Raw genomic sequence first — 21,587 nt, forward strand, 5'->3', positions numbered from 1 at the left:
GGGTCGAGAAGGGGTCACAATCTCAGGATATGGGGTGGGCCATTTACAGCTGAGGGGGTGGCGAACCTATGGAATTTTGTACCACAGAAGGCTGTGGAGGTCAAGTCACTGAATATATTTAAGAAGGAAACAGATAGATTTCTAGACTCTAAAGGTGTAAAAGGGTATGGGGAGAGTGCAGGAGTATGGTGTTGGGCTAGAGGATCAGCCATGATCATATTGAATGGCGGAGCAGGCTTGAAGGGCCAAATGACCTATTCCTGCTTCTATTTTGTAAGTTTCAATGTTAATGTAGTGATTGATCACAAGGCTCTGTCCTTAAAAGTTGTGACCATTAAATTGACTAACATTGTGTAAGTGTTCACTTACATTAGAGCAATTTATCCAGAGGTTAAAGTCCTGTTATGCATTCAATGATATTGGGAATCTGATTTAAATGGATCATCTGAACACTGTGGTTTGAGTTTTATATTGATTTAAAGGCCAGGACATGTTGAGACTTTGAGAAAAACTGAACAAGTGCCAAATTTCTTTGATTGAAACTCTATTGAGCCTTTGGGAAAAAAAATAGCAGATGGTTTGACATCTGGTCAGGCAATTTCAAAGACTATTGTATTGTGCTCTGTGAAATGTGATCCCATTATGAATGCATAGCTGAGTTCCAAACACCATTAATAGGTTTAGCTCAGTAGGAGCTGTTGTCCCAGCTATGGAGGGGACTGGGTGTTTTCTTTGAGAGTTTTATTAACAGATAATAGGATTAAATATTTTGAAGAGGTTTTTAATTGCTGCTTTTTTAATTTGACAGATTAATGAGCACCTGAGATAACAGAGAGCTATTTCAAGGGAAATTTCAATGGTTGTGTTTGATTGACAGTTTTATGAGCTTCTAAGAGGGCAATTTTCTTCCAAATGGAGTTTCATGGCTGATCGCTTTTTTAATTGATTTTTTTTATTTCCTGAGCATTTGAAAGTCTTCCCAGTGTTTGTAGGTTCTGTACAGAGTGGATACTGGGTGAGTGGATATGGAAGATTCATGGGGACATGGAGGGTGCATGGGGACAGGGAGGATGCAATGGGGCATGGAGGGGGAATGGGTGATATAGAGGGGGCATGAAGGATGCTTGGGGTACATGGGATAAATGAGAGGGAATGGAGGGAGCGTGAAGACATGGTGGGGATGTGGGAGGTGAGGAGGTGGGAGGAATGAGAGCTAGGTGGCCTAACAGCCATAATGGAGAACTGTGCTGATGTCCCAGTGAACGGAGGCTGTCGTCCTTGGCATCCATCTGCCTCTGTTCTTGCCTCAGGTGTGTAATGGGAGGCCCGATTCCAGTCTAAACCCAGCTCTGGAAGATGAAAATTCCAGGTGAATTGGTTGACTTTCATAAGTTGAGAGCGTGACGTCTTCCCAACTCGAAGGGGAAAACCCTGCCCAAGGTATGGTGTTAAATCATTCTGTATTTAGTTATATGAGTCTGTTTACTATTGATGCCCATTGTTCTTGATTAGTTAAGCCTGGGTATGGACTCAGAGAAAAGTCAACAACCGTAGATGTTGTAATAAGCTGGACCTGTAAGCATGGGGTAGACATTTTAAAGCACTATGAATAAACCTGTGGCATACATAGAAACTAGTGTCATCTCTGCATAGCTCTAAGGCATATACAATATACAACAGAAGGGGTTAAAAGCTAGCTCACAAGTAGAAAAAGGGATCAAAGAGGTTAATGGGTTGCTGGCTTCATGATAAAGAGATACATGATTCTTCATGGTTTCCTGTTGTAAATTCAATGTTAAATTGTAGAATTCTCACAGAAATTCAAGAACCATAGAATATATTTTTAAAAACCACTACAATTATAAGTGATGGTTAGACCTTTTTTAGAGTATTATGTTCATTCTTGGGTAACCATTGTAGCGTAAGGGTGTTCGGGCAAAGCAAGAGTTAATGTGAGACTGGAGAACAGTACCTCCCCAAAAGTATGATGTAGAGAGTCACATGATGGTAGACTGAGTACAGTAGAAGAGCCTGGTAGAAGTCAGCATGGAGATAGCACCCATACAGGGCTGCAGATTGGTGATGTATATACCTATGAATAGTCAATAATCACTTAGGGCAGGAGGTTTGGTCCAGCAGGTGTGCGCATTTGGCGGGCCCGGGAACAGCCAGAGAACGGACCGCTGACTGATCAGCCCCGACCACGATTTCACACTGCCTGGCCAATTAACAGCCAGCCAGCGTGAAACGCGCATTGAAATGCTCAGCATTGCCAGAGTGAGGACGGGAGGAGGGCAGGCGCTGATGTAAGCATGGGCGCAGGTGAGCGCTGAATGAAAGCTCCCTGAAGGCAGAGAGCTGCCTCAGGGAGTTGAAGAATTTTAAAGCAATCAATAAAGATTTTAAAATCCAGAAAAAAATATCCACGCATCAGAATCAGTCACCTGAACATATAGGTGATGAAAATTCTGTCCAAACATTTTTATTTATTTTAATTTATTTTAATTTAATAACAGAAACCTCATCCCGCCCTTGGATAAGGTTGGACGGATCATGAAAAATTGGAGTCAATTGGAACTTTAATGGGCTTAATTGCCCTCTTAATTGTCAGCTGGCGCGCTTCCAACTTTCGCACACACCCGCCAACCGAAATATTGCGCGAGCGTGGGATAACATTGGGTCGCTCGCCTGATGTCAAGACATACTATTTTACACTCGAGCAGGGCAGGCACACACCCATATGCCAACCTAAAAATTCTTCCCTTAATGTTCAACCATTCAAGCCGCCAGACCTCTAAGATACCAAACAACCCATACAACAAGTATCTTAGGAAGGTTGTACTGGTCTTGGGAAAATTTGCATTGCATTGCCCAGACATAGACTGGTTAAAGAGTGAGCATATCAAGATGTTTAAAAGCTTGATGATAATTGGCAGGTAAAGTAAGGGAGTTGGTAAATAAGGAACAATTCTTCCCGAATCTCAAAAGTTGATTGAAATGAAATGTAGAAAAAAAATCTTCTGAGGATGTGGAACAAAGTGCCGGGAAAGCCTTAGATGCCAAATCAACCAAGATGTTTAAAGGAGAGATATAAATACAGATTTTAAGGGTGCTGGAGCAAAGGCAAATAATAGGATTAAAGAGATAGCGCTATCATGACTAACAAAATGGTGAGGAAGGCTCAATGGAGCAAGGGATTATTAATATTTTTAAGTTTTAATGAGAGGCTTTACATAGAATCTGTAAAAAATTCTTCCCTAGGCTATTCCAATACATTTTTCAGATTGCTGCTAGATAACCTGTCACGCTGATGTGACTTGTGCATGAGTGATATCAATCTAAAATCTCATCAGCTGATCACACATATGTTGAACTGTTTAAAAAGGACTTTTAAAAAAAGCAAGCAAAGACATTGAGTTAGGATGACTGCCACATGTCACCTGATGTTTGGCATTATGAGTTAATCAGTTCTCTGGCTGGAAGGTTCCAATGTGAGATACAATTAAGACATACCTAGACATCCTCGTGTAATTTCACACCTGCTGATGTCAAGAACTACTTCAAAAGATTTACTAAAGGTGTACTTCACATTTGTACTTCTATAAAGCTACCTCTCAAGTGGAGACCAAAAGCCTACCAGGACAAAAGCTATATGGAAAGATGTTTTTTCTATAGCATCAAAATGGAAAATGAATCATTCATGAGCTAATGATTGGGACATTATAGGCCATGGGACAATAGCCACAGTCTGTCCAGACATCCGGTAAGCAAATATCTTCTGAAATTATTATGGGGAGAGAGGTCATACTACTGGAATAGCCATCTTTGAAATTGCTTTTTACAACACTTAAATTTTAAAAATTAATTCTTGGGATTTGGACACTGCAGGCTAGGCCAGCATCTATTGTCCATCCCAAATTTCCCTTGCGAAGGTGGTGGTGAGCTGCCTTCTTGGACCGCTGCAGTCCATGTGGTATAGGTACACGCACAGCTGTTAAGGAGGGAGTTCCAGGATTCTGACCTAGTGACAGTGAATGGTGATATAGTTCCAAGCCAGGATGGTGAGTGACTTGGAGGGGAACGTTCAGGTGGCGGTGTTCCCATGTACTGGTTGCCCTTGTCCTTCTAGATGGTAGCAGTCGTGGGTTTGGAACATGCTGTCTAAGAGCCTTGGTGAGTTCCTGCAGTACATCTTGTAGATGGTACACACTTCTGCTAACGTTCGTCAATGGTGGAGGGAGTGAATGATTGTGGATGGGGTGCCAATCAAGCGGGCTGCTTTGTTCTGGATGATGTCAAGCAAGTGTTGTTGGAGCTGCACTCATCTAGGCAAGTGGAGAGTATTCCATCACACTTCTGACTTGTGCCTTGTAGATGGTGGACAGGCTTTGGGGAGTCAGGAGGTGAGTTACTCACCACAGGATTCCTTACCTCTGACCTGCTCTTGTAGCCACAGTGTTTATATGGCTAGTCAGTTCAGTCTCTGGTCAATGGTAACTCCCAGGATGTTGATAGTAGGGGATTCAGGGATGGTAATGCCATTGAATGTCAAGGGGTGATGGTTAGATTCTCCCTTGTTGGAGATGGTCATTGCCTGGCACTTGTATGGCACAAACGTTACTTGCCACTTGTTAGCCAAGCTGGACATTGTCCAGGTCTTGCTGCATTTGGACATGGACTTCTTCAGTATTTGAAGAGTCGCAAATGGTGCTGAACATTATGCTAAGCAGTAGCCTGAAGAACCTGGCAATCATATTCTCCCTCTCCCCTTCTTTCCCAAGTTAAGACCCTATCTCTGTTACTGTTTAAAAATCCAGCACAGAGATAGTGAATTTCCATCTAAAAAAAATAACCTCAGGTGCAAAAATCATCGACTTCTGGAAAAGACGGATTACATTTTAAAAATAAATTGTCTCTGGTAATTGTAGTTTTACATGGGCTTCAACTCCAGGAATTTTAAGATTACCATGAAGGCAAATCTGCCGCAGCCACAGATACCATCTATCTTTTACCTTTTATAATTTAATTTTTAATTTGGCCAAGAAAGCATCTGGCCACTGTATAACTTGTAATTTTGTATGCTTGTGTATGTCTGTGTGTTGTGAAGGTCGTGCATGGATTTACCTTTTTTAAATATTTTTATATCCGTATCTGGGTGGGTTTTTAACTCATTACAAACTAACCCCTTTCTTTGCAATCAGCATGTAAATGGTAAAGCACAGACAATGAGTAAATACCTCCATCCTTACAAATTCACAAAAAAACCCTGTTACAGTCAAACTTGGAGTGGTATAATAGTGGGGTAATTTTTACCCTTCCTCATGTGGCAAACTTAGAAACTTCCAAATATAAATCACCCGTCCTCTCCTCCCTACTTATCCCCTAGCCAGAATTCACAAAAGGCACTGCTGTTATTCTCCACAACCCCCACGCAAAACATCCCTGCTAAAGCAGCTTAGGTTGAGACCTAACAACGCAGCACTTAAACTCCCTAGCCATCTCCATGAGCTGAGTATCAGCCTGTTAATTTGAAATAACACCCCAGGTGCACAGCAAGTCCATGTAAGATCTCTTTGCTGTGATTTTTTTTGAATGCTTGTGCTACCACCAGGTGTCATTGTACATTCACAGAGTTAATGTCATTCTCTCCATGCTGGCTACTTTAGCAGCTCATTTAAGGGAACAGTCAGAAATAATTGGGCTATGTATTCAAAGAAGGAACTTACATTTATATAGTGCCTTTCACATACTCATGGTGTCCCGAAATATTTCATAGTCATTGTTGTTTGAAGCACAGTCGCTATCAGTTTCAAGGCAAATGGGACAGCTCATTTGTGCACTTTGCAAGTACTGTAATATATTTTCACTGATTAAAAGCCAGCTAATTTACCACATTTACATGCCTATTTACATAAACCATTACAAGACTCCTCTCCTGTAACATTGCAATAATGTAGAGTACATATGGTGATTTTACCTCAAGTAGAAAGGGACTAATATAATAAGTACTTCTAAGAGAGCTTCCAAGTTTGGTCCAATTGGTAGCACTTCTCCCTTTGAGGGAGAAAGTTCTAGATTCACGCCTCACATTAAGACCATTACACGTCAGCTGGCACTTTAGTACAGTACTGACACAATGCTACATTGCTGGGAATGTTGATGTCCAGATGAGAAGTTAAGCTGAGGCTGTCTAACTATTTAGGTGGAGGTGAAAGATGCAATATCACTATTAATGGGAGGGGGCTGGAATTCTACTGGTACCATAGACATTTCTCCTTCAACCAATACCATAACAAATTTATTAATTTCTTCTGAAGCACATTTTCTTCCCAAAATTCGGAATAGTTAGCTTCACATTTTATATTATTTCATCCTATATATCTGCACTTATCCTCCCGGCCCTCAATATCATTCATTACCAAATATTAATCAGCTCCTTTCTAAAAAACACTGCATTAACTGTATACCATGCTGTAGAGAAAAAATATTGCTTCTAATCCTAACCTTAAAGCTAAAATTATATATTCATATCCTTTTCTTTTGTGCTTACAAGTAAATTGGAGAACTAACCCGCATCTGCACTAACCCTTCACTCTTTTAAACGCCTGGATTACTCCTCTCTCAACTTTCTGTTGTCCAATAAAAACAATTTAATTTCTGTGAGTCTATTTTGTGCACTACAACTTTATAATGAAGTGCTGAGAGCAAGGCTGAGGGAAAGATGAGAGAAGTACATTGATTACCAATAGCATTTCCCCAGCTTCAAACATTACACGTTCCTATAACAAATCAGAGGTTAAAAATCATTTACACCTCAAGTTCACAGTCAGCTTTTAATAATCAAGAGTATGTAGGAAAGGGAAATAAATGTTTACTTTCCTCAATTTATTCTCTTGTTTACATTGGGTATGCATGGATTTATTCTGAAGGCGCAGTTAAATAGCTACTTTTTCATCAATGGAAAGCAGTTTTGAGTGAGCATTGGTGCAAGTATGAGAGCTTACCTTGTGAAACTGTTTCAGTTGGTTTGAGTTCACAGCAGGCACAGTGTAATTCAGCCCATTGTAAAGTAGCATTTAACCTTTAAATCTGATTTAATTTCAAACATTTTTGCCTGCCAAAACTCTCCCACCATGAAAGATTATCAGCCAGGGATCAGCCTGGAGGCATGTACAGAGTTCCTTCATGGCCAAACACAGAAATGCACAATCAGTAGTATATCTTTACACTTGTGGCTGCACCATGCATTTCATGGATATTAGCCTGATACTGGAGATTGGTATAATTGCAGCCTGAGACTGGAGATGTAGTATAATTGCAGCCCAAGATTCCTCTTTCAAACAGTGTGTCTATTACAAAGCTACTGAAATCTGTCTCCAAAATCTGACATGTTTTAGAATATTTAGTACAACCTGGACATTCATTTAAAATGTTTGTCTCCAAAAGACTATGTTAGAGTGAGGGAAGGGAATGTTTTCTTTTAAATGTGTTATGACAAAGTGTTAGATGCTGGGGTTGTATACCCTGTAGCAATTCAATTTAATTTCATCACCTCTGTGTACAACATTTTCCCACTAAAGTTCAGATCAGCTATTCTGAGTTTGTAAAGGTTTTAAGTAAAAGGTGATGAAAGAAATAGAGGACACTTTCCTCCATCAACTGAGAAATCAATAAATTATAGCTTACGATTCGCAGCTTTGCTGTGGTCACTATGAACGCTGTCATTCGATTGATTGCTGGAGACTGATGACACACTTGAACTCCTGACAAATCCAAAAGCCATGAGTTTAGCTGCTGGTAATCGAGAGTAACCAGGAGGACGGAGTCCAGAGTGCCCAGGCTTGGGTAGATTTGATCTTTGGACAATTGGGATTGTATTTTTCTTCTGTTCCACTAAAATATAGGGGGGAAAAAAGTAACATTTTTGAACAATAAACCCACATAACTAATTCATTAAAAAAAAGTACCTAACAGCATAAAATCCAAACATTGGATATCTCTAGAATGTGACAGCTTGTTGTATTCATGTCAGGTTTGTCACTTTGTTCATTGTTTATTTATTGTTTGAGTACTCACTTGAATAAATAAATGATGACATTATGAAAATGTGACAAATTGAAACAGTTCTATGATTACTTTTTAATGCTTGTAATTACATGCCAACCATTCAATACTAAATGAATACTAATGATTTATGTAACTAGAAATTAAATGGTATTCCCAGGTTTTCACAGAACTCATTCTCAGCCAAGCAAATAAATAGTCACCATATGCCTCAATATATCTTCATTATGAATACAGACATGTCCCATTCCACACCCATCTCAGATTTCATAAAATTTGGAAAGTGCATTTCATGTCCTAAGGATATCCCAAAACATTTCACAGCCAATGAAATATTTTTGAAATGTTGTCACTGTTGTAGGAAAATGCAGGAAAATACAGCATGTCAATTTGCAAAGCAAGGTCCCACAAAAAGCTATAAGATAAATGACCAGGGGTGGATTGGCGGATAAATGTTGGCTGGGGCATCCAGAGAATTCCCCTGCTCATCTCCAAATTGTGCCATGGGACCCTTTACATCCAGAAAAGAGGGATTTGTTTAATGCTTTATACAAAAGACACCCCCCTGATAGTGAAGCACCCCCACCATATAGCGCAGAAGTGTCAGACTAGATTAAACACGCAAGTCTTTGACATGAACCTTGAACGTAGGCAACTGAGTCTCAATTAATTAAGTTTACTGAGGCTGGATGATGGAAGGGTGCTCAGGACAATACTGGAACAGACAAGTCTGGAGGTAACAACAACATGGATAAGCATTGCAGCAGCAGATGGTTTGAGGAGCAAAGACTAGTGATATAATGTAGGCAGTATTTATGGTGGAGGGAATATGGAACCAGTAGCTCAGCTCAGGATTAAATCAGACACGTAGGTTGTGAATAATTTGGTTCAGCCTCAGAGAGCAGCTAAAGAAGCGAATGGAATCAGTGGCTACAGAATGGAATTTGTAGTTGCGCTATAGACAATGGCCTCACCATAATGTTCCCATTGTTTAATGGGGGAGGAATTGGGAAATTTTCAATTCATCCAGGGCTTGATGTCCTCTTCCTATACTTGTTGTTGTCATCTGTCCCTCAATTCGAGGATGGTTTCCACTCAGGATCATATGTTGCTGCCATGGGTCCTCATGTGATCGAACAGGCTGATTCTTACCAACAGATCTTTGGGCACATGGGATACACCACTATGAAGCTATCAATGGTCACCAGGGCATATTGCAGAGCATTCTAGCTATGGTCCAAACGTTGGAAGCCCCAGCTGAGTGACTTAATTTTCTGCCTCTCTTATTTGCGTCATAGTAAATTCTTTGTTGAAGGTTACAAACATTGTGTTGCAGAGTCACAAACCAAGTCTGAAACAGGTAACCCAAATCTTTGAGGGGCCAACCATTCAAAAGACTATCACCGCGGGAAATCATGATTACTCCTTGGAAATGGTGCACTGACATAATACATTTCTTGATAGAAGCACAAACCATTAAGAGATTTATGGAGTAATATAGTTCTCTGAATACCACAAAGGATACTGGAATAGCCAGCACCAATGTCACTGATGAAGCCCCTATACCTGGGGAGTGCAATGTCAGTCATAAAACCCTATATGGCTCTCTTGCTGCATGTAATTCTGTAATGTGGTCACCAACATTTCAAAACAGCACATTTATGACCTTCATAATGAGTGGTAAATCACAAACTATCTGATCCTTGCCAGGTCCTCTGAGTAATAGTCTCCTGCGAATGAGCAACTCAACGCCACTGCTATATTTACTGTTGCATGTGCTCCTCATCTGTAGCTCTGATCCCAGAACACATTGTAATTCAGCGGGTTGTTGGGTAAAGCATAGTTTGGTGGATCAAGGAGAGATGAGGGGAACTTGGTGATTGTAGTGGGGCAAGGAGAGTGGCAGTAATCAAAGGGACTGTCCAACCCCGAGGAGGTATCCAATCGTGGGGAGGGTCTAATCTCAGACAGAACCTGATAACAGGGAGTGTGGGGAGAGTCTGATCACAGTGGGTGGGGGTTTGGTTGCAGAAGCAAAGCAGGGTTGCTTGAGAGGATAGGGGCATGCACTCTTGCTCCTCCTGGCTCAGAAGCAATGCTGGAACATCATTTAGATTTTCAACGCAGCAGTCCATGTCTCCCTTTAGCTGTTGGGTTTCTCAAGGCCTGGGAATCCCAGCTGGCCAACGCAAAGTTGGAAGAGAGATAAAAGTGAGGCATGCTGCCTGAGTAATAATAATGGTATTTTATTCAAGAAACACATTTGCAGTCTGAAAGCTGCATTGCAGTCAAAAAATTCATATAAGGAATAAATAATCAGGTTAAAAATGTATGGCAAACATATGACAATTATGTAGTAACAAAAATAGACAAACAAATTCAGCAGGTGACAGGGAAGTGGTGGATAGGATATTAAAGGAAGGGTAATGTTAAATTAAAATTAGAATATATCATTCCAACATTACAGGTACTAAAGTATATATAAATTTCAAGATTTAAGTGGTTCATTGAGGACCCAAACCATGTAAGGAACAGGACTACATCGGTATCTTTCCGTCTTATATCTTTTGGGGCTAAATTTAGTTGAACTTCTGAGTTGCCTTGATTGCTCTGAGTTTGGTGGTGGTAATCGGGTGGTGAAATTGGGTGGATTGCATAAGGTATTTTCCAAACTTTGTACAAATATTAACTCTTCTTATTTGTAGGGTTTCAAGCTTTGTGACATGAAAGGTCTTGTTGTATGACTGTGGAATTCTCTTCCCCAGGGAGCATTGGAGGCTGGGTCATTTCAAATGTTCATGGCTGAGTTGGGTAGATGTTTGATCAGCAAAGGAGTCAAGGGTCATGGAGTACAGACAGGAAAATGGAGCTGAGGCCACAATCAGATGAGCCATGATCCTATTGAACAATAAAGCAGGTTTGAGGGGTCAAATGACACACTCTTGCTCCTAATTCTTGAGTTCATGTGTTCTTGTGACTTTTACTGCGGGCCTAAGATCAACATCAGCGCATGCTTCTATAATCTTTCAGACCGAGTGGTTTGCATGTGTGAGGCCAGAGTGCCACACAGGCACAGCATATTCGATGGATGTAGCCTGTGTAGATCAACAACAGGTCATGGACAGGGAGTCTAAAAGAGATGAGGGATCTGAGAATGAACCTCCATTTATTAGTGTTTTTAAGCATACTGTCCACTTGGCCATACCACTTCAAGTCAACTTGTCAGGGTGTAATTGCCTAACTTTATGTCTACCAAAGTCTACTTGCATAGCATTAAATTCTAGTAGCACTTAGCTGCGTACTGTTTTCCTCACACTATTTAATAAGAGCATTGAGAGTTTCCTAAACCTAACTGAGCACACCCTGGGACTTAGACTCTGCAACTGTCATACCATCCATGTGTTTTCAGTATTTGAGGCCAGATGAAGAAAGAACACAATTCATGAGGATTAGGAAACAAATTAGCCCTCATTGAGCACCCTGAGGTACACCTGCTGTTAACTAAACACTTGCAAACACTTTCAGCCATGGTATCTGATACACTGAGCAGAATTTAATGTTCCCGCAGAATCACAGAAACTTTATAGTGCAGAGGGAGGTCTTTCGGTCCGTCAAGTCTGCACTGCATCTCTGAAAGAGCATTCTACCTAGTCCCACTCCCCTGCCTAATCCCCATAATCCTGCACATTCTCTCTTTTCAGATAGCAATCAAATTCCTTTTTGAATACCTCAATCAAACCTGTCTCCACCACCCTCTCAGAAGTTCATTCCAGAGTCAAACCACCCTCTGGTTGAAAAAACTTTTCCTCACCTCACTTTTACTCCTTTTGCCAATTATTTTGAATCTGTGCCCACTAGTTCTTGATGCTCTTGAGTGGGAACAGTTTCTCACTATTTACCTTGATCTTGAATACCTCTATTAAGTCTTCTCTCAGATTTCTTTCCTCCAAGGAGAACAGTCCCAACCTTTCCAATCTATCCTCATAGCTAAAGTTCTTTATCCCTGTAACCTTTCCTGTGAATCTCCTCTATATTATCTCCAATGCCTTCAAATCCTTCCTCAAGTATGGAGCCCAAAACTGGACACAGTACTGCAGATTAGGCCTGACTGGTGTCTAATGCAAGTTCAACACGACCTCCTTACTTTTGTGCTCAATTCCCCTATTAACAAAGCCTAAGATACTATATGCTTTATTATCTACTCTCTCAACATGTCCTGTCATTCTGTGATTCTCTGATCTGACACATAAGGCAGAATTTAATGTTCCCAATGTGGGAAACACACATCATTAACATAGGGGAGGCCTAACCAAATTAAATGCCTCTCAAGCAGTAGAAATTCCATCCACCGAGAGCTGTTAGCCAATCAGAGGACAGCAGCTCTCCATTGTCGGCAGCACCACCAGGAGCAGTGGCTGCTGCCAGTAGTGCTGCAGGGACTTCACCAAGGATTGTTGCTGAATCCCTGGACTCAGCTGAGTGAGGGTGGGATGGGAATCACAGGGAGGGGATTGTGGTGGGGGGATGCGGAAGCAAGGGCAGGGTGTGGCTTTCAGTGGCTTCCCCCTTCCCGATGCCAGGTCCCTCCAACAGGCACAGAGTGCCTGACAACAAGGAACCCCCTGTAGTGCGCAGGCAAATCTGACAAAGGAAGGCCGTGTGACTCCCATTTAATCTCTGAGCCATCACTAAATTGCGGTGGGCTCAAGGATAATTGATGTCAGTTGGCTCATTAATGAACCTAATTGACATCCTGCCGCTGGCAGGTGGGTTTCCTGCATGGGGCCTTCCCGCCTCCGACTTAATTGCAGGAGGTTTTCCCACCCTGGGAGACTGACGCATGGGCTCTCCTGCGATTGGATCCAACCGCCATGTTTCCCACCACGACAGGCTCGATTAAATTCTGCCCACCCCCTGTAGTCAGTGAGGAAGTCAGCAATCCATTGGACTAAATCTCACATACATTTAACTTCATCAACTTCTTAATCACATCTGTATGTTCAACCATGTCAAGCACCTTTGAAAAATCTGTTGTAATAATGGTTGAGGCTGTCCCCAGTTTATCAGTATTTTTACACAGGACGTTCACAACATCAACCAGGCAATGGTTGTCGATCTTCCAGCCCAGCTACCAAACTGATGACCGTCAAGTGGTGGATATTAAAATATTTTAATGATTGACTCCTTCCCTAGATTAAAACTGGAAGTGGGCATTTTTGAGGTTGCATTCGAGTTTGAGATTTTTGAATTTTAAAATCCCACCTGACCAAAACCCACACAAATTTTTTTGCAGGGAAGGTTACAGTTACCCACAATAAGTATCAGAGTTAACACACCTGCTGTGCTCACTGCACTTGTGAAATAAGACAAAGACGGGGATAGGTTCCAAAGAAGGGCAGCAAATATAGTTAGAGATTTAGAAAGAGTTCTCAACAGGAGAGAATCTGGATTTTTCTAGGGGGAGGTAATCCATGTTTTAAAGTAATGAGGGAAGTCAATAAGATAGATTTCAAGGGGTATTCTCTACAAAACCTGAAGTGCTACATAATGCGCATGTGCAGCTCTTTCAGCTCAGCTATTAAATGTTGGTTCTGTTGAAGGGTCATGAGGACTCGAAACATCAACTCTTTTCTTCTCCGCTGATGCTGCCAGACCTGCTGAGTTTTTCCAGGTAATTCTGTTTTTGTATTAAATGTTGGTATTGGCCACTAACAAAAAAAACAGCCAAGAAAGACAGTTCAAGCTGAGGCCGACAATGAGCCAAGGACTTGCCTTTCGAATGAAATGGAATTGAGCAATTAGAGGGTGCAATTATAAGCAAAGAAATCATAAACAAAACCCTATCTAAGGAATTACTTATCTATTTCTAGATTAGTAAATTGACTGCCATCTGGTGAAGGAAATAAGAATTCAAATCAACCATGAATATAGCAACCATGAAAATCGACTCATGTGGGCTGAATTCTCTGGTCAGCGAGCAGGGATGGGGCCCGCTTGCCAACATGTAAAATGACTTGCAGTGACGTCAGGTGGGTGTCCCAATGTCATTTAGATCTTCAGTTCGGCGGGTGCGCAGCCGAGTCGGCCATGCACCCGCCAAACTGTCAAAGGCTGATTAAGGCCATTTAAAAACTAATTAACTCAATTAAACAATCTGCCCATCCAACCTTAAGGTTGGCGGGCAGGCGAAGAGCCCAATTGGTCTTTGTATTTTTGATGAAACCTCTTCCACGGGCCGGCATGTTTCATGAAGTGTTTTAAAATGTAATAAAAATTTTTACATTAATTCTTTGACATGTCCCAGCTCATGTGACAGTGACACATGACGGGACATGTTTTAAAAGTTTTTTCTCTTCTTCATTTAAATTTATACATGTCAAACTAATCTCCCTGAGGCACAGAGGTGCCTCAAGGAGATTCCTGCACACTTTTGCGCTCATGCACGAAAGAGCGCAGGAAATGACTCAAGGAATCCCACCCCCTGCCCACACAGTGAGCGCTCAGCTGGGCGGGCCTTAATCGGGGTTGCTGATCGGGTTTGTGTCTGCCCCTGCACAAACCCCCCAAGGTGGGGGGCATTTTTTTCCATGATTTCACAAGGCTGGAATTGCAATTAAGAGGTCGAAGTAGGAAAAAAGTGATAAAATTGGGCAGACTAGCTGGCTGCTTCTCTGAGCAAAAATTCAGAAAAAAACTGAAGTAGAAAAGGCAGCTTATATTTTTCCTTTAATGGATGCCAGGTACTGATGACAGATTAGAGCAGAAAACAATCTGCAGCAAGAAACAGACCTAGTCATCAAAGAGTTTGCCATGCAACCTCTCATCCTGAAGTGACCTACTGCTAAGATCAAGGGTTCCATACAGGACTTAAGGGCTGGTGTGCAGAATTTTTGGCTCTCCATCCTGGGCGAACCAGATAACATTGTAGTATAAAAGGTTAATGTGAAATATGTAAATATATTGTCTACATCATCAGTGATATAAGATCACATGACAATAGAGCATGGAGAGAAATAGTTCAATGTAGAGCCTTATGCTGAGACTGTGTTGTACATAGTTAGTATAATGTTCAATAAAAAAATTGTGCACCAACAGACTTGCCTCCAGCAATATCTGTGAACTACCCCATCTTAGACCCACAACAACGATAAGAGATGGTAGCAGCGGAAAACACAAAGGAAGAAACAAATAGTGAAGCGCCCAGCGACTTGAAGAAGCATCAAGAGAAATTGCTGCAGGACGAGGACAGCGCAGGAAAATCTTCAATGAAACTCCAGAAGGGAAGCGATGGAGAAAATTCGATCTTTACCAAAGTGCTTCAATCACATGGCAACAGCTCAAACATAGACAAGGACAAGGAAACCTCCTGCTGATTGCCACGTATCGCGTCCCTCTACCACCCTTAGCTGATGAATCAGTACTCGTCCATGTTGAACACCACTTCGAGGAAGCACTGAGAGTGGCAACATGCAGAATGTACTTTGGGTGGGGGGACTTCGATGCCCATTACCAAGAGTGGCTTGGTAGCACCAGTACAGATCTAAAGGACATAGCTGCTAGACCGGGTCTTTGCCAGGTGGTGAGGAAACCAACAAAAGGAAGCAACGTACTTGTTGTCATCTTCACCAACCTGCCTGCTGCAGGTACATGACAGTATCGGTAGGAGTGACCACCGAACAGTCCTTCACGTTGAGGATGCCCTCCATTCTGTTGTGTGGCACTACCACCATACTAAATGGGAAAGATTTTGAACAGGTCTAGCAGCTCAAGACTGGTGCTGTGGGCCACCTGCAGCAGATTTGTACTCAACCACAATCTGAAACCTCACAGCCCGGCATACCCCCACTCTACCATTACCACCAGGCCAGGGGATCGACCCTGGTTCAATGAAGAGTGCAGGACGGCATGCAAGGACCAGGACCAGGCATACCTAAAAATACGGTGTCAACCTGGTAAAACTACAACCCAGGACTACTTGCATGCCCGTGGAGAGCTTGTATCCTATGCAACCTCTGAGAGAGATGAGAACAAGGTCAAGGAGATTGGTGAAACCACAACAATACTTATCTCTGTAAACCAGAGATGAAGGCAGAGACTTCAGGGGGAGATGAAGGATAATATAAATAGTATTTATGGGAGTCAGAGACTTTGGCAGAGGGTGGGGAGGGGAAAGGTAGCATAAAGGGTTAATATTAAATATGTAAACGTATAGTCTACATCATCAGTGATGTAAGATTACAATACAACAGAGCATGGAAAGAGATGGTTTTATGTAGAGCTCCATGCTGAATTTTTATTGTGCATAATTAGAATAATGTTCAATAAAAAAGGTGGTGTTTACCAACAGCCTTGCCTCCAGCAGTATCTGTGAACTACGCCATCTAAGACCCACAATGACAAACAGACTTACACTAACACCTTACATTGCATTTTTAGTTTCAGCTCTATTAAAATTAATCTACATTAAAAAGATTGGTCTTACTGGCTAAAAACCCCAGTTGCATGACTTACATATCCTATTACGGCAGAGTGATGCTGTGAGACCTGCTCATGGATTTCATCTGAACACCCTTCCTGTGCAGCTTTGAGACTCACACATAATGAAGGGGCCCCTGCCTTTCAAAGCCTGCTGCTCAAAATTAAAGGGGCAAACAGTAAAGGGTTAAAAATGATTGACCCTTAGTAAAGATTCCAAAAAAAAGCTGGAAAAGTCTTGCAAGGGTTGTATGACATGAAATAAATGATGTTAAGCTCACAAGTTGGGACTATGCAACATGGAAGCACATATGGTAAATACTTTGCCTATGAAGCTGCATGAAGTGGGGGTGAGCAGGATGCCCCATTTGACATGTCAAAGAATGAAGTGCATCATGCTTAGCACAAGATGGCAGTCAGACCGATCAAGGTGAACACTGTCTACTGTACCTGTAGCTGGAGCAAATGCGGGAGAAGATGGCACACTTCAATGAACCTAGCAAAGTCAGGCTGCCAAAGATATCATATAACCAGATAAATGGCCCAGAACTCCACAAAGTGTTGCCTGTCAATCTCATGCATATTTACTGCTTGGCTATACCACACAGCCTTACAGCTGCTCCATTGCCACTATTCATATCTTATTCCAGCAGGGCACACAGACAAGTTGCAACACACAGTCTAAAGCCTTACTACACTAGTATCTTACAAAGGCTTCACACATTGCTGACATCCAGTGTTTGCTTCAGGTTGGGCACAGCAGTGAGTGACCTACTACTTTGAGAATACGACAGAAAAATTTTTAGAATAATTGAACAGAATTTGAGGGATGTGAACTTATGATAGATATTAATTTTTGAAACTGAGCACGTAATTTACTGTCTTTTTGACTCAGTACTCTCCTTGTTCCTATTTTCTCTGTAAACCTTGGGCCATTATTGAGTATAGCTCACAAATTAGTCACAGGCACCACAGTTCACTAAAGTGGAATAGAACGTAGCATGAGAGGCAAGCAGGCCTGAAAAAAATTGCCTAAAATTATATGCTCCTGTCTCTGGAGTGGGACCTGAACCAACAAATTTTTGACTCACAGGCAAGAAGGCTTCTATTGAGCAAATGCCGACAGCTAATTTATCAAAAACCTGACAGTTCTTTGCTAGTTGCACTAGTGACATCTAATGGAAAAACGTCAATATTTGTTTTATTATATAAATTACATTCTTTGATGCAAATGAGTGCTATAAAGACATAAAGCAAACAAACAGTGATTGCTCTTTGAAGGAGAGTCATATGGACTCAAACGTTAACTCTGGAATCCTCCTAGATTTGCACTAAGTGCAGTAGCAGGCCGGTAAAATGACGTTTTACCCACTGGCCGCAATGGCAGGTTTTCATGCCATATCATCCCAAACCCACTCCATTACTCATGCATTCCTGGGAAACACACAGTTTCCATGGCAGACGGGCTCTCATTTGCCCATCACGCCATCACCTCGCTGCTTCATCAAGCCAGGCGTAATATTTAAAGGGCATCCGCACGCATACACCTCAGTGCTTCCAGCCCATGATTACTTCAGGGAAGATGTCCATGAAAGAAAAAAAGACTGCAGCCCCCAGGTTTAGTGACGCATCACTGGAATGCCTTGTGGACATCCTGGAGGCCTGCTGTGATGTACCTACCCCTACTCTGGCCGCAGGATGGGCAATGACATGACCAGCCAGGCCGGAGAGGTGGTGGCAGGGCTGATCAGTGCCAATGTTGCGCAGAAAAGGCTGGCCATCCAATGCAGATAGAGGATGAATGATCTCATCCGTACAGCCAGGGCATGGCAACTATCTCATCATGCTAAATTCACACACTCAAGCCCATCACACATGCACAGGCATCTCACTCACAGCTAGCTCAAGGGACATCACCACCCATTCTCACACACATAGTCTCACATGTCCATCTGGCCTCATCTCCTCTGGAAACTACCCCCTCAGCCCTCACCGTCTTGAGGCCACTTGAACAGGTCAACATGTGCCCCCACACACATGCTTGGAGTTGAGACCGAAATGAGATCAGCCATGATCATAAGGAATGGCGGGGCAGGCTCGAGGGGCTGAATTGCCTACTCCTGCTCCTAGTTCTTATGTTCTTATACCTTCCTTCCCCCCAGTACAGCTCTCGTCCTGCAGTCTCTTCCCTTCCCCAAGCAAGACCTTGCCCTGCTGCCATTGAAAAGCCACCCACATATGGCTGATCTGGTCAGTAGAGACACACGTGTGAGCTCCCCTAAAAATGATGTGACACTGTCTGTGAAGCCTGGCGTTGATGACTGTGAGCGCTGACCGAAGCAAGGTAGGCAAACAAACCTTGAAGTCCTGAGCGAAGTACGGCCCACCAGGTGCACTTCGCTTATATGCTGTTGTGAAACATGTCGCTGTTTTTTCCCACCGACGTGGGTGGACAATCCAGCGAGGGGGACATTCCTGCGGGCAGGCCTAATAATGATATGCTGATGTATTATCAATGAGGTTCCTGACATCCGATAGCGGAGAACACGGCCCGCCATTGGTGGGCTGAGTGGACGATTGCGAACTGGTTTCACGCTATCATGAAGCCGATCACGCCATATTGTCCACTCATGCTACAGAACATATCCGATGCCAGTGGGCACAGAAAATCCTGGCCTCTGTTTCTCTCTCCACAGATGGTGCCAGACCTGCTGAGTTTTCCCCCATTTTCTGTTTTTATTTCAGATTTCCAGCACCTGCAGTATTTTGCTTTTACACAATAATTGGACAATGCTGCTCTGTCTCACCAATCACTAACCAATATTGTCTTTTTATTGTGAAAGAAAACATTAATCAAATGCTTCATAAGAATAGACACTTAGGGCCATATTTTCTCTATACGGGTGATAGTCAAGTAAAAGGCTATGTTTGAAATTAAAAGAATATATTATGTAGTTTTATAAAGAATTGACTACTTTCTAGTCTTTTAGCATCCAGTTTATACTGATGATGGCAAAACTGAGATCAAAGTCATTTTCTTTAAATAGAATTCTCATAATGCAGAACCTACTTAAGTGTCCCACAGAGATCAAGCGTTCCAAATATCAGCTTTAGTTTTGGCATGTGCAAGTGTATCATATCAACGTTCCAATCTATTTATAAATGATGTATCATCTATAATTTCAATGCTTTAGAGTGTTTTTATACAAGACACAGTCCACTGAGTAATATGATGAGTTGCATGAACTCTGCATGTTATACTTTGGTAGTACGTTTTTTACTTAAAGCAAATCATACTGGTACTTCACACATTGATTTGTAGTATGAAGAAATCAGCCACTGCTTGTAAACATTACATTGACAGTACTGTAGAAGGTCATACAAAATGTGCTTCATTTTAAAGACTGATGTCAAAACACAGTGTAGAGCCTTGATAGTGGCTTTCTGTGTGACTTTTCTAATCATTTCAATGGTAAATAAAGTGGCCTTTTAACTGACCCAGCTTATCTCCATGTAGAGATGCTTTCAAACACTGAAATGCACAGCTTTCCCATAAAAATATGTTGTTTGTAAGATTTTTATGTTTTCGGACTGTCTCTTTAACACAGAGTAAAATGGAGCAATGAAGAGGGTCATGTGACCAGTTTTAAATTCTGCCCGACAACAAACTTGGGTGGCTTGGTTGTTAAAAGAGGACGCAGGTTGTCTTACTGAGAAGAAGGTGTGAGATATTCACACCTGTAAACACTGACTAAAGCAGCTGTGCTGACAGTGGATAGACTGTTAGTCTCCATGTCTTACAGTGTTAGGAATGTCAGGTTATGTAAATGGTTAAATTTTAAACTGTATATTTAATTCTAAGATAAAATGGAGTTTGGGGTCTAGAGATTAGCTAATTAACATTTTTACCTGGATACAAAGCCCATGTGATTCATGTTGCCATGGAGATGGGCTTTGAGAAGGCAAAAGTCTATAGCAAGCCATTGTAGTATTCGCTTACAGGTTTCTTTAAGATATCTCTGAACCTCACGGATAGGTGAGTCTACCAGAATCTATGAGAGAGAGAGGGGTACAGAAATTGAGACAGAGAGAGCAGAGAGGTTGAAGTAGCCAGTCTCATTTATTTACACGTAGCATGTGGGTGGAAGCCTGTGTTCAGATTGTAAAGACTAAGTTCATGAGGATTTAAACAAGGCTGGAGGAATCTCCAGGGTAGACCTTACCATGAAAGTTAGTTCTGGGATTAGAAGTTTTCTGGCTGGAAAAGAAAAAAGAAGCAAACAATCGGGAGCTAAAAGTAGCTTTGGACCAGCTCCTGGAGAATGAAAGTTCCACTTAACGGACAGAATAAAGTATAACCTTGGAGAAGGATTTTCGGCCATTTTAAAAGTTAACTGTGGAAACTCTTCTGTAGTTTAAAGTATAAGGTGCTTACAAAAATAGTGTTCAGTTGACGGTGCTTTTAATGTGTTTGTAATGGTAAAAGTCTTAAAGCTTGTAATCTTGTCATGTGATCATTTCAGTAAGCCACTGGAAGTTCAAATTTATTTTGAAAAGTTATCATTTTCTACAGGGATTGTAACACAAGAGTCCAAAATCTGGGGGACAGAAGTGTGGCTTGACAGGACTTCAACCCACAATTTTGCTAGGCAATATTCAGATGACAGGCCTGCATTTGTAGAAGTGCACCAGCCCCAGTATGCTGGCAGACAAATGGACCATACCAGGCTGCTCTGAAAGATGAAGCCAAAGGCCCTTGTCAAGGTGAGGACAAGGTCCAAAAGATGTCAGAACCTCTACTGAGGTCAGAAGAGGCTGCCTAGAAACATGTAACACTTCTGGAATTAAACACCATGGTGGAAAAAATTGTTTATATAGTGCCACTTCAAGTGGCACTACACAGACAGTATCGGTCCCTTGGAGGCAAGCAGAGCTTCTGGTTGCTATCTGCATGGAGCGAATGGGTTTTTTCAATTATGAACACCGCATGGGGCATGCAGGAAGTGGTGCTTAATGCTGCCTGTTCCTGGGGAATCGACACAAGTCTG

The 21,587-nt window shown here is 41.9% G+C and overlaps 1 protein-coding gene across 1 annotated transcript in view; it reads right to left on the reverse strand.

Annotated features, from left to right (window-relative positions):
- Window positions 1-21,587, reverse strand: part of LOC121284085 (microtubule-associated tumor suppressor candidate 2-like) — a 397,712-nt gene that overhangs the window by 252,000 nt on the left and 124,125 nt on the right. The window contains exon 6 of the mRNA XM_041199139.1: window positions 7,687-7,893. Within this exon, the coding sequence (XP_041055073.1) occupies window positions 7,687-7,893 (207 nt within the window). The remainder of the gene's footprint in view (window positions 1-7,686; window positions 7,894-21,587) is intronic.

The sequence above is a fragment of the Carcharodon carcharias genome, chromosome 11 (genome assembly GCF_017639515.1).
Source record: "Carcharodon carcharias isolate sCarCar2 chromosome 11, sCarCar2.pri, whole genome shotgun sequence".
Classification (NCBI taxonomy): Eukaryota; Metazoa; Chordata; class Chondrichthyes; order Lamniformes; family Lamnidae; genus Carcharodon; species Carcharodon carcharias.